This window comes from Anolis carolinensis, chromosome 4 (assembly GCF_035594765.1).
Source record: "Anolis carolinensis isolate JA03-04 chromosome 4, rAnoCar3.1.pri, whole genome shotgun sequence".
Lineage (NCBI taxonomy): Eukaryota > Metazoa > Chordata > Lepidosauria > Squamata > Dactyloidae > Anolis > Anolis carolinensis.
The window spans coordinates 183867327-183881537 of record NC_085844.1 but is presented as its reverse complement, the minus strand read 5'-3'; the positions used below and the strand labels follow the sequence as shown (position 1 = coordinate 183881537).

Genomic DNA, 14211 nt, shown 5'->3' with positions numbered 1-14211 from the left:
GATTTGTGTGCCTGTGAAGCTGAAAGATCATCCTCAAAGCTAGTTAAAAGTAAGATATGACTGAAAACCATAGCCTCTGGTTGTCCTATTTTGGCAGGGACAGTCTCGATTAATCCTCTGCCATCTTACTTTTTCAGCTGCTTTTAAAAAGGACAAGTCTCACCATTTTTTCTTAGTTTATTTCTATTGATACAAACTGAGTTCAAAGTAAAAAATTAGTTTGCACTCAATTTACTTAGCATGCATAAGGGGAAAGGAGAGGGCAGAATCTGACAAAAGCAAACTACAGCCCTCTCCTAACGTGTATGTTCTTCCTCGTTAATAAATGTTTTCCATCTTGATCACTCTCTGATGTTGATTGGACACATATTCCGATTTTCATTTCTGAAATATTGAGAGAGTACGGGAAGCATGTGTGGCAGTTTTGGGCTAAGCTATTTCTAGTATAAGGTGCAATGGTGTTGAGAATAATGCCTGAAGGCTTTTTCCAGCGAAGAAAAGAGGATCTTATTAGCACTTCTGACTCACACCCTTCAATCCATCTCCTTTAAGAGTATATTGGGATTAATATAACCATATTGGGATTAATACAGCCCGGAAAACACACAACAGCCCCAATATAGCCACATTTTCTTCCTTTGGCCAATAAAAACAGATGATTCTGAGTGTTTTGATGGGGTAAGTAGAAAGAATAAAATCTCTGTGCTGTTAACTTGCTTTTGAACTGCATATGTTTTGCACTTTCAAGAGAATATTGTGCCACCAATGTGTAGTGCTAACATAGTGTAACTCCACCTCCAAAAGACAAATGAGGTCTGTTCTTTCCTGTATCATTTCTTGTTTAGTTTGATCTTTTGCTCATACTCCAATTCCACTGACTTCAGGAGGTTTGGGATATGTGACGAATACCCACAGCAGGCATGATCTTCATTGGAAAGGAAAGAAGCAAGGATTATGGATTCCTGCTTGAAAGCCAATAGCCAGTTTTTCCAAAGGAGATAGTATGAACCACATCTTATTGTAGCATAAGATGCATGAGGGCGAAAGAGTAATATTGAGAAATATAATAAAAATATGACAACAATTAAAAAAAATACCTTTAACACAAGCGTACTCCATTAAACAAGACAATACATTCCACAGATTTCCTTGGAGGTACACAATAATATCCTGATCTGATTTCTATCTTTCCCTGGTATCCCTATATGGGCATTTTCCTGTCCATGTGGTACAACTTCTGCCTGCCTTGCCACTTGAGTCCACAAATCCAAGGATACCCCCCCCCCCCAATTTTAGAAGTATTGCAAGTTAGAAGCATCCGTTGATACCCTTTAAACTACCAGTAGAGAGCTAACGTTGCATAGTGTTTTGAGCATTGGACTATAACCCTAAAGTGAACCTATCACTGGGTTGCCTTGTCAAGATTGTTTTTTCCCATTGCCTTCCTCTGAGGCTGAGAGTGGCTTGCCCGTGGTTACCCAATGGGTCTCCTGGCGGAGCAAGGATTCGAATCCTGGTCTCTAAAGTCATAGTCCAATTCTCAAACCACTACATTGTGTTGACCCCTGTTTCTGTGTATCTCTCAGCTTCCGAGTTTTTTCCCTGAAAAATGGGATATTAATTGGCTACCTTTAATTGGATCTTAGTGCACTGTATTGGCCAGTTTTATATTTGTCTGTTATAAAATATCTATGCAGCAAGATATAGACAGGTACTTGCACATAATGCTTTCTCAAGCACATGGCTTGTTAAGAACAATAAATAACTGGCTATAGACTGAATTTCTGTCCTGCAAACCAACTTTGGCTTTGATCAATTGACCCTGCAGTTCTTATGTGGATCCCAGAAACTTATAGTCTACCTGCTTCTTTCCTCGAAGAGAGAACTGCATATACGGTACATATACGTAGAAGCAGCACCACTGTTTTCAAAGGATATCTTGCTTAGACCAGAATCCTAAATCTCACCTTCAGACTACTAGAGGGTTAAATTTCCAGCAATGATTTTGTGATTTTAGGAAGAACCATTATTTGGAATTATTTTTCATAATTACAGTGCAACCACACACGATGACTACATCAAGAGCAAATCCTTGCTTTGATAATCTACTTTTATCTCGCCCCAAACACCTGCAGGTCATAAAAGGCAAAAAGGAAAAGTCTGTTCTCCCAACAATCAGTAACAATTTCAAGGAGCAGAGAATGCAGATTGCAAACTTCAGATCTAATTTGTACACCAATGCTTCCTCTCTTCTTCAGCGTACCAGGGTGAGAAACTGGGGCTATCCATATGGTTTTCAATTGCACTTTCTATCACAACTCTAGTTAGCAGAGCCAATGGTATGGGATTATGAGTTACAATCTAACATCACTATGGCAGGGCATAGTTGCTCCCACTGGACTAACCAGAAGCACCCCATGCACTGTATCAGGAGGGCTGGGAACCCCTCTGGAGCCAGTTTCTGAAATTCTGAAACCTGCTGGGGGAAAGGGAAGAAAGGAGTCTAATTGCACTCACATTTTAGAGCCAGCATCATATTGGACTAAGCCTCTTTTTCATACTTAATGCAATATGAAATTGGACCTATTGGGAAGGGTTAATATGAGACACATAGGAGTACCCAGAGTGGCAAAAATATGCAGCTACAGAGTTACAGCTTATCTGATAGAATTGCTATTTCAACATTTTTCAATTCTGAGCCAGTTCTTTAATGTGATTATTTTTCATTTATGAAGGATTGGACAGGGCTGGATTATAATTTTGATTCTCCTATATAAAACTAAGTGGAAAAAATGCTGCATCCCTCAGTGGAGAATAGATTGAGAACATCTTTCCTAATGGAAATGGACTAATATCCCTCTAGCCCAGTGGTTCTCAACCTGTGGGTCCCCAGATGTTTTGGTCTTCAACTCCCAGAAATCCTAACAGCTGGTAAACTGGATGGGATTTCTGGGAGTTGTAGGGCAAAACACCTAGAGGACCAAAGGTTGGGAACCACTGCTCTAGGCCAGTAGATGGAAGCACAGGTGGACTCTGAACAGCTGTGTTCAGACATGTATATGAAAATCCTGTTTAACAAATTCCAGAAGTTTCAGGAAGGGACAAAACTCTGATTTACAAAATTTCAGGAATTTGTATTCTATATGATGACCTAAGTCTACTATGGAAGGAATTCCATATCATCATTAATTTAGCTTGTGTTTTTTAATGTATAACAATTAAAATAATTAAAGTAGTGACAGTGCAGCATTTATAAGCTCAGTCAGCAGTTCTCAACATACTGACCGGGATTTTTAATGCATACATTTTGCAACATTTTGCCTCTTTTTCAAGTGTTATAATACTCTATTCTGATAATTTTAGGACTATGGGCACAGGTGCTATGATGTTTTTCTTTAGTTGGAATATCTAATTCAGAATTAAAGAAGATTTAGCTCAGAATAATGTTCATATAGTGCATTGTCTTCCACTTACTGCTTCACCTCCCACTCTTATTTGTTTTGTAACATCGAGTAGTCAGCTTTAAGACTAAATCATCCTGTACTATCTTGCTTTTCTAGGTACTGGAGCTCAGAAAACTGGCACTTTCATCAGGGTGAGATCAGCTAAGCTGTTCTTTTGACAGAATGCAGTCTGTGTGGTCCCTGCTTTTAGTTTGGCTGGCAACACAGTGCATTCACTGGATTTACAGGAACCAATATCACTGTTTGCAAGGCAGCATGCATGTTAATGAGGGGAGGACCGGGGAAGAGCCAAACAGAGGAGACAAACAGACAGATGTCACTGTAAATATTCCTTTATTAAGGTGTAAATTGAAAGCCGACACAGGGGTGGATACCAGTGATGACAAGAGTAAGCTCAGGAAACTGACTCTGGAGCTGTGCTGCAGGTTCAGGCAGCCAGAGAAGCATCCTTGCTTTCTGCCAAACTCAGATTTCCATCAGCTGATCAGTACCCATTATAACTTCATTAATGTGTTTAGCTGTAAGACAAAAAGAAAACAACATTGTATTGGAATAGGAAAAGAGTTTAAAATCTATGCCTTTTCAAGGAGAAACTTAGGAAAGCAAAAAGAAACCAACAACAATTGCCTACTGTGCTTAAACAATGATTTTGCTTTAGTCCAAGAAAGAAAACTGGCCAAATTGTAGAAGGTGATTCTAATGAGACAGTTTACAAATATGTATTATTGCCACCAAGCAAGAAAGGCAGAGAGGAGCCAGGAACTGGACTGACAGATGAATATCGGCATATTAGCTTGGAAATACATCAGCCCAGGAGAAGGGAATACAGTAGAAACTGAAGCACAGCTCAGTCTCATCCGGGCAAACTTCCCACTGGCAAGGAGCTGAACCCTCTTCTATCAGCTCTATACAGAAGTGGACCTAGAATTAATAATAGGAAGAAAAGGGCTATATAGAAGTTTTTAGTCCCAGGTCGAGAGGCAGTTCTTTTCAGCTGGTTTCACCCTATTCTCAAAGCCTCCTCAGAAATTTCTTACCAGGCTGTCTTTTATTTGCCATTGGCAGGGCTACAGCTGCATTCAAGCAGCAAAGAAAAGAAGGGGATTAAAGAAGGTACTTTTCAAAAGGGCCCCAGAATTCGGACTCCGCTTGGCACAGATTGTTTCAGACTGAGAGTATCTGTGCCAAGCAGATCCAGAGCAACCTCAAAATGTCTGATTAGCACTTGGTGAGGGAGCACTGCCTGGCCCATTTGTTCTGGGTGCTCCAACCTGACAGGCTTGAAGAATGAGTCACATGTCACACAGGAATTTCTGCTGGGAACAGAAGGGCACTGCGGCAAGCAAACCCCTTGGAAAAGGCAAGCTGAGAATGCCTTGCAGAAAGGTTGGGGTCTAGAAGGCTCTTCAGTCTCGACAGCAAAGAGACTGTAATCTGAATAAATATGGAAGAGGACTCAGTTCCACTGTCTGTCCACCATAGTACTAGGCAGTAGAGGGGTTATTTCTTCTACTGGACAGCTGATATTTGCTGGCAGCATCTCTCCTAAAAAGCCCTGCCTTCAGAGGGAATATGAAAGCATCTCCTTGTTGTTTGCTCAATTAGACCCAGACAGATTGCTGCTGGTGGTGGCAAAACTAAGCTGTGAAGGAGGAGGAGAGAAGAGAGATGGGGTTAGGGCCAAAACCCAGGACCACCACGAAGTTCCATCCCTCAAGGGCTCCAGAAAACGTTTGGTTTACTCACTCAATTACATACACTGTTTTGTAAATCCTTTAAAATGAATTAGAAAACAGTTCCTGGCATGGAATTCCAGCTCTATTCTGCACCAGTGCTGCATATGAGTACTCCTTTAAAAGACAGGTATAGTTTACCAACAATAAGGACTACTATATTTAAGAAAAGGAATAGGAGGAAGAGGGTGGGAATGAAGTTACAGAAAGATTGTGTGCACACACACTGGGTGGCTGAAGGCAGTGTAAAGAGCACCTCTTCCCTCCTGATTCATCTAGTGGAGATTAGGTGACACGGAGGGGATACACACAAGGGCTCCAGGCCTCAGAGAGCAGCTGCAAGCTGGTCAGGAGGCAGAGCGGCTCTGGAAGGTCCATGTGGTGAGAGAGATGGGAGACAGGTGCTGGGTCTGGTTTGTTTGTGTTGGTAGGACAAGTGGGAGTGTCAGGCAAATGCTTGCTCCCTTTCTTTCAGGATTTATTTAGACAATTCAGGGGTGGCCCCATGGAAAGCCCAGGGCTCTAATGTAGTTAATGGCTTTGTACACCTACTTCTCAAGAGCAACTGCAGCTCCTAGAATTCAATGCTGACTTAGAAATAAAACTTTATTAAAGGACAAATTGCAAAAGAGGGAGCGTGCGTGTTAGCTAAGCAGCTCTGAAGCTTCCCAGGTGTGATTCATGGGGAAAGAGGGACTGCATGAATGTCTTCAGTTCAGGCACACTGTTCTACTCATGAGTCTGTTAAACAGCCCTGCTACAGTGACATCTGTTAATGTCTTAATAGGAAAATCTTAATACAAAAATCTCTGAGAATCTGGGGGTGCTTTGAATGCGATTACCTGCTTCTTGGCAGGGGATTGGACTGGATGGCCCATGAGGTCTCTTCCAACTCTACTATTCTATGACTTAAACAAAAGCTACTCTGCTGTAGACAAGCATCAGAAGGATATTCCTGTTCAGAAGAGAGATTTGCTGAATCAGAATTAAATTGTATCCCGTAACTAGATTTGTATTCATGCCTTTTTTTTTGCATAAATGTTGAGGGATTTTGGTAGAAAGGAAAATAGCTTACAAAGAATTATGGAAAAGGCCACAGGGCAAAACAGGAATGAGTTTCTATAGATATCCACAGGAATGAAACATTTGTAAATCAAACAGTAACTGAAACTACTGAGTGGGATCCATGGGGTGAGCAACCTTCTTGGCCCGACCTAGTCAGGCCTGCCTCTCTTAAGCGTTCGGACTACTGGAGGAGGAGGAGGAGGACATCTGGGAAACATATAGTGAAAGAAAGGCTTTTCTTGTTGGGAAGAAAGAAAGTTCAGCAGATGTTGGGACAAAGCAGGAACTGCAAGCCAGGATAGATGGAAGGAATTATTATTTGAGAGAGAGAAGCTAGCCAGTTACTATTTGCAAACAAGTCCTAAAATTAAGTCAAGGCATGCTTGTAAAGTACAGCTTTGCAATCACCAGCAGCATAAAAGTCAGTGCTTTTTGAAAACACACATTTGTTAGTATTTTCAAATGCATGTGTTACGGATGCATGAAGGGCTGCTCTGACCACTTCTGCGGAGGGAGAAGGATGGATGGCAATGGAAACTCTCAAAGTTATATTTTCTTGTATTATTGTAGAACTATCCATATGCAGATGACACTGCAGGATGCATGTAGACAGCCAGTTCAAGGCCTTCCAGATGTATAGTTGCTTTTATACAAATGTCATCTAGGGAGATGGACAGCTAACAACAAGGTCTCTGAGTCACAGGGCCTGTTTACAAAGAGCCTCAGGTCACACTGAGGCAGAACAGTTTCCTGTTGTGTATTCTTGTTTATGATAGACCTCCACACTGAAAATATATTTTCTTTCAGCCTCTCTGCATAAGCAGGGTCATTCTTAAAGAAGAATAGCAGCACAATTTAAACCTCTAGGTAACAAGCTCTCTCCTAATGCATTGTACTTCCTAGCCAAAATTATTTACAACTACAAAACAATAACAAACATGGGCAATGGGAAATCACGTTCTTGGCTGTTCTTCTTGAAAAGTTCAAGTCCCCCAATTTCTAATACTATTTCTAAATAAAATTTATATTGAAACTCAAGGAACTTAGTACTGCTGTATCATAAAAAATAATCTGAACATGGAAGTGAATATTTTTGATATGAAAGTCATAAAATGTCAGGCTGAACTGAATTTAATGAAAAACTGTGCACAAGATACAGAAACAACAACATAGTGCAACCAGGAGCTAGCCAGACTAGAGAAAGAGCACTTTGCCTAGTTTTGGCCATCCATTTTAAGGCCGTAAACAAATATACATTCAGTTGAGCCCTAAAACAAAAGTAATATTATTGCACACATGATATGTGAAGAATGGTACGGGAACTTCAGGTATCTTACAGAGAAGACATTCTCAGAAGGTACCATCTTGGTTTTCACCAAATCCAGAGGATAATCACTCAACATACTTCAAATGTAAAATGAACTGAAGGAACTGCTGGCAATTTGCAACAGTTTCTTGTCTCTTTGGCAATAAACTTAGCACATAATATACTTTCAAGCAGATGTTCGAGTAAAACTGTCTGTGCTTGTAGGGGTTTGAGATTCTTACTGTGGACCACATTTGGATATATCTAGGGAGTAATAGTCAGGAACGAGGCTGGGTCTCCCATAAAAGTGTTGCCAGAGCAAGGAAAAGGATGAAGGAGAGCAAGAACTTGTCAAATATGCAATTGGCAAAGGAAAATGAAAAGGGGGAACAACTGTCTGTTGCTATGACTGTGTGATGCCTCGTGGGCCTTGTAGTCCTGCTCCTAGTGCCATCGTGGCAGATGAAGACGAAAACATGGGGTTTTCGCCGGTTCAACAAGAGCCGGAGTCCTTTCACCTGCCGGATGTTGATGTTTGTCCCCAAGAATTCAGTAAAACAGACCTTGGGCATTCCTCGCCTCCGTTTCCCAGAAGGGAATCTTACTCTAGAGACAGAGGAGTCAGAGAACAAAATCGCAGGAGTTTACGGATTGCTGCCAAACAACAGGCTGATTAGGCCTGCTTCCCTTGGGAAATTCTAAGGAGTCTTGCATCTGGATAGAGTTGGGTTTCGCTTCTCGTTCTCTAGGGAAAGAGATTGTTGGTGGGAAAACGAGACCCCAATATAGGTGCTTGACGCGGGAGGATCTTTGCGGAGTCAACAGAGCAGCTTCAGGAGTAAGATCGTGTGTGGACTTCGTAACCCCAGTTCTTTGTTTCCCGGATTAAATAATCAAGACTTGCCTCGCTTGCTTTTAACCACGGACCTTGTTCCAAGAATCATTGTTTGCCTTGTATCCAGCCTTGTTTTCAGCCTTGTTGTCAAGCTACCTAGGACTCCTGAGACTCTGACATTTCCCCACACTATTGCTTGGCAATAGTGTGTGTTTCGGTATTGGATAAAGAACTTTGAACTCTAATATCATTTATTGGACAATACATTTCTGGACTATATTTGACCTCATTTGAAAGGTCTGCTTCTGAACTATATTCTTCACTTGTTTTTATTGCTTTTATATATTTCCTTAATAAAGATATTAGATAGAGATTGGCCTCCGTGTATGGCTCTTGGTGCTCTGCTGCCAGGGGTCTGACAGACTGGAAGATGCAAAAACAAAAGCCATGGGCAGCAGTTACCAGACTAGTAGGCAGATGCTGCACAAGCACCTTGGAATTGAAATGGACATAACCTTATTGGGTACAAGTGTTTCCTATCAACAAAAAACAAATTGCTTACTGACCGAAAAACTCCTCATCATAGCCTGCCTCTTGGGAGAATCAGTAGAATAACAGTGAATGGGACCCACAAGGGTGTAAGCCACCACAATTTCTTGTCATCTGATCTGAGCATGTTCCCAAGAGTCTCTGTGTTTAAGAACCATGAAAAGTACTCCCAAAGTAAGGAAGATAACCAATAAACTCCTCACAAGACTTAATTTTAGGACTTCGGCAATAAGTGGGATGGTGGTAAATGGCACCTACCCAGGTGAGAGCTGCTTCATGTTCCCTTACTATAGGGCCTCTTGAGCTGGACAGCCCCCTGAAAGACTCCACCCCAACATTGCTTAAGAGTATCCCCAAAGCACAGAAGAGGGGCACACAGGTTCTTCCCTCCTCAAAATGGATTCAGTCCAATGCAAAAATCACCAGACTCTGAAGCTTTGATAAAGAGGAAGATGGAAAGAACAATAAAACTCTCTAAGCAATACAGAATGTCATATGAACCCATGCACATTGCTGGAATAAATCAAAGGGAAGTGGTGGAAAACAGCAAGAGAACAGATGAAAGACTGTGTTGTCGAAGGCTTTCATGGCCGGGATCACAGGGTTGTTGTGTGTTTACCGGGCTGTATGGCCATGTTCCAGAAGTATTCTCTCATGACGTTTTGCCCACATCTAAGGCAGGCATCCTCAGTAGGCATCCTCACAACCTCTGAGGTTGCCTGCCTTAGATGTGGGCGAAACGTCAGGAGAGAATACTTCTGAAACATGGCCATATAGGCAGGAAAACACACAACAACCCCAGATGAAAGACTGGTTGACAGAGCAGCTGGGAGATGCTTTTGTGCTCCCCAGTTGGAGTGGAGTGGAGACATCTGTATCCACATTTATCTGGGGAATTCTGCCTTCAGCCACCAATTCTCTTTTCATCTGGTTGAAACCTATGCTAGTCCCAAACCAAAGTGGAAAGAAACCGTGCTGCATTCAAAACGATGGTAATCTTCCTACTCCCTTGCACACATCTGGCAAAACAGGCCTGAAATAAGTTTGCAACTTGTACTCAAAAAAGAATAATAGAAGTTGGAGGAGACAACAATATAAATCCAGTTCAACCCTCCACCGTGCAGAAATACACAATCCAAGCACTCCCAACAGATGGGCATCCACCATCAGTTGAAAAACCTCCAAAGGAGGACTCTCCATAGATGCAACAGAAAGTCAAAGTGCACCCCACTTTGAAAAGATCACAAACTAGCAACCATTCATTTCATGTTACACTATTTGTCATAGTGTATCCTATAGAACTTTCAGAGGGTAGGCACTGCATTTGACCTCAGAGGGCTGCATCTCATCCCAAAATATTCAAACATTTTGTCCCAAATGACCACAAACCTCCTCTGGGATCATGGGGGCATTTTATGACATTTGGGAGTGGGTCTGGTCCCTAATTTACGGAGCTTACTATTACACAACGGTCATGATTGAACTGGACAGCTAACATCATTTCTGGGCTGTTTACAGAGAAGCTCAAGTCATACCGAGCAGTTTCCTGTTGTAGTGTATGCTAGTTTAGGATAGAATTCTATGTTAAAAATTCTTCTTTTTCAACCTTTTTGCATATTATAGGAAATATGGGAAATTTGAAGCCCCTAGACATTTTAGGCCAGATAAAGGCTGTTTTGGGGTAAAAGGATATACATTGTAGTCACTTTCTAACTTTTTAAAAACTTGGGTAGCCTTGGGGCTTACAAAACCAGTTCACCCCTGTTACATAGCCCTATTTGTAGGTTCATGGGATATATAGAGTTCCTCAAAAGAAATCTATGCTGCCTTATCAAATTACAAACCACAGGGTTCTGTAGGATACAGCTATAGAAGTTGAAGGTGTATCAAAGTACAGTAATTCTGTAATGTGAAAGAAATGGAAGTCTGAACCTGAGTAAACCACGTGCAGCTCGGAAAAAAACGTGATAAAGGCCTTTTAATGAAAAATTAATTTCTTATTGTTTTAAAGTTTTAACCACACAAAATTCTTGTGGATAAGGTAGTTTAAGCATCTAAACAAAATGATAGTTATCAGAAACTCCGCATGGTGTCTGTGAACACCCATGAGAACCGAGTGCATCTGTATACACATCAAATGACAAAAAACAGTGTAAACACTTTTGCAACTGGGTTTATAAACACTGTATATACAAACGAAGCCAACCTTTCCATTACAGACAGTTAAGACCTAAAAATCACACAGCATAAGAAGATGAAAAAGCCAAGCCATCCATTTCCACCACAAATGAACCACTTAATGGGATGCTTTCATCATATCCCCACACCCAAAGCCAAGAACCTGCCAAATCTCCCTGATTCATTTTAAAGCATTGCAGAGATAGTTTAGACAACTTGTCCTTCATCAGGATCGGGTTAACTCATCCAGATGGAACAGTTACTGAAACTGCAATGAACAGATTCTAAAGGCTGATGAGGAGAACATTTTTTCTTTCACATAATTAATGTTACAGTTTTAGATTGGTGCCTTGAGCATTTGAGAACTCAAAAGCAAACAGACATGAGATGAATGTATAGATATGCAGTTGACCACTCTCCAAACATCAGCCTTAATCTATAGTATGCTCCTTCCCTCAATTTTGTTGTTTCTGATTATTCATCCCACTAAATCTTACCTGTTTTAGAACATATTTGGAAGAGGCAGAGCATATGACAGAAAGAAGATGGCCAAAAACTGCTTTTGCTACTTAGTACTTCATGTGTGTATTAGGTGTTGTCATTCTTTTAAGTGTTGTCATTCTTTTAAGTACAACTTTGATCTGCCAATGGAAATTTTGCTACTGTATTCATTTGGGGCAGGCACCAAAACAACTCTTATATCAAACAATCACTTCAATAAACATCATGTTTAATTTAGCCCACTGATTTTTTAATAATCCATTTGTATACTTGCATGTTCCTCACTTTAGGAAAAGATTAATCCTAGATGTGATGGCAGAATTTTAGTCATTATTGGTTAAATTACATAAAATTCTTCCACTTACATTTGGATTCCAGACGTTGACTGTTTCCAATCAAACAGTCCTTGATATCAGCTCCTTTCTCTATGACTGCATTATGACATACAACACAATTCTGTAGGCTGCACCTAGAAGACAAACAGAAATGTTGATTAAAATATAATTAGAAATTTAATCAAGAATAATAGTGATATGCCACTACTTAGGCAAGGACATCCAGAAATAATGGGGCAGAAGGCGGAGGAGGCATAGCTCAATCGTAGACCACATAATTTGTATTGAGAAAGTTTGATTTCTCTTTTAAAAAGCAGATGATTTGGAAAAGTTTGTGATAGAGTCTCTGGGGAGCTGCTGTTGGTCAGAGTGGATAATACTAGACTATATGTACAAATAGTCTGACCTAGTATAAGGCAGTTTTCTTAGAGTAGACCTAGGAAATATAACCTGTTTTTCTGAAATTCCAAGCCCTTTTTGGCCAAAGTTGTGCTTAGTTGCTATGGCAGAGCTCTACTGCCAGATGTCACAAAGGAGGCGCTCAAAAGGACAAAGACAAGACGTTGCCACCTTTCACATCCAGGATGCTTTTCTATTTGCAGTTTCTACTGCTTTACAGAGCTCCCCCACCCTTTTGTATTAGGGTAAATATTGCCACTGACTTTGTATTCATGCACACACAAATACCCTGCTATGTTAAACCAACAAAAGCCCAGGAAATAAAGCCTGGAATGCTCTCTGGTTCAGGGATTCCCAATTGGCGCAACCGCGCATACGGTTTGCTAAAATAACAAGGATATAGCTCAAACAGTAAAAGGTAAATTCTTCTACCCATAGCTTTAGCAAAAGGATGGTTTTCAAAGTAATGGTTTATAAAGTCCAAGAGGACAAAGAAATAAAGTCAATGTACCTAATGGTACTTTGTCCAAATCCTATGCATAACTAGCATAGTTTCTTTGCCTGTCTTGTGCAAATCCACAATCAAACCAAACAAGGATTAAGTGAACCAGTGTATTATACATTACAAATATTCACTGGAATTAAAGTTGGCATCCTTCTTACATATCAAACACACCATCAGGCAGGTTTTTTGCTTGAGAAGAAACAGGTAGACAAAGAGAAAAGCCAAGTCTCAGGCATTCAACAGTTTGCAGACAGGATGCCATCACGTCATGTCATATGAAGAGCTATAATGTTGAGTTTCTGGTTCTCATGGAAATGAAGAATAAACAATTTCCCTGAAAATTCAGAAATCACTGATTGTGCACAGCAATTCAAAAACCATTAAAATATTTAAGGGTAACTGCAATTGTTTCAATTTTTATTCAATTCACCAACAGAAGAGATAACAACTGGAATGAATCTGAGAAAACATTTTGCTTTATTTCTTTCTCTTGCCCTCGTCCCTATTGTCATAAGTTTAGGAAGTGTGTGTTTTCTTGTTGTAGGAAATGTAAGTTCACATAGTCTAGACCTATACCTTCCATACTAAAGGTCTCCTCATTTGAGAAGTACAGTAGATCCAGGGTAAATCTAGGGTGCATCTACACTATAGAAATAATACAGTTTGAAACCACTTTAACTGTCATGGTGCAATGCTATGGAATCCTTGGAGCTGTAGCTTTGTGAGGCATCACCATTATTTGGTTAAAGACCTTGTAAAACCATAACTCCCATGATTCCATAGCATTGAGCCATGACAACTAAAGTGCTGTCCAACTGCATTAATTCTACAGTGCAGATGCACCCTTAGACCATGGGAAAGTCCTCCCCCTATCGGTTGTCACAGTCATTGTTCCACAGGAAAGTGGCTGTCAAGGCAGGCCAGTCACCTTCTGTAAAGCTCATGACACATAGAAGTCTTCAAGTATCAAGACAGAGGCTTTGACTGGACTTAATGAAAATTCACAGGGATACGACCATAATGCCTTGGGTTGCTAAGGAGACCAGCTCCCATCTTCGCTGTACAACCAGAAAACTGAACTTCTGCAGTCAAAGCAGAGCTGACAACCCTTTTGCTGAAAACAATTTAACTCCCTCTCTAAGGCACCATAGGGTTCGCAGAGGAGCAGGCCTCAGGGATGAAAGGGGAAACCTTTGAGCAGACAGAACTCTCTTCGCTCTAAGCTTGGCTGTTTTTCTTTCCTGCGCAGGAAGGTTGCAGTTATGCATGATGGAGTCATCTCGCCTAGGCTGCCATGGCAAGGCCTCTTATTGAGATGTTAATAGGGGGAAAGGCTCTATA

The 14211-nt window shown here is 40.8% G+C and overlaps 1 protein-coding gene across 1 annotated transcript in view; it reads right to left on the bottom strand.

The window, feature by feature from the left end:
• Positions 1-3780: 3780 nt before the first annotated feature.
• eif2b3 (eukaryotic translation initiation factor 2B subunit gamma) overlaps positions 3781-14211 on the bottom strand; it is a 106931-nt gene continuing 96500 nt past the window's right edge. Inside the window, exons 11-12 of the mRNA XM_003220212.4 lie at positions 11997-12100; positions 3781-3982 (exon numbers count right to left, since the gene is read on the bottom strand). Of these exons, the coding sequence (XP_003220260.1) occupies positions 3930-3982; positions 11997-12100 (157 nt within the window). The 3' untranslated portion in view covers positions 3781-3929. The remainder of the gene's footprint in view (positions 3983-11996; positions 12101-14211) is intronic.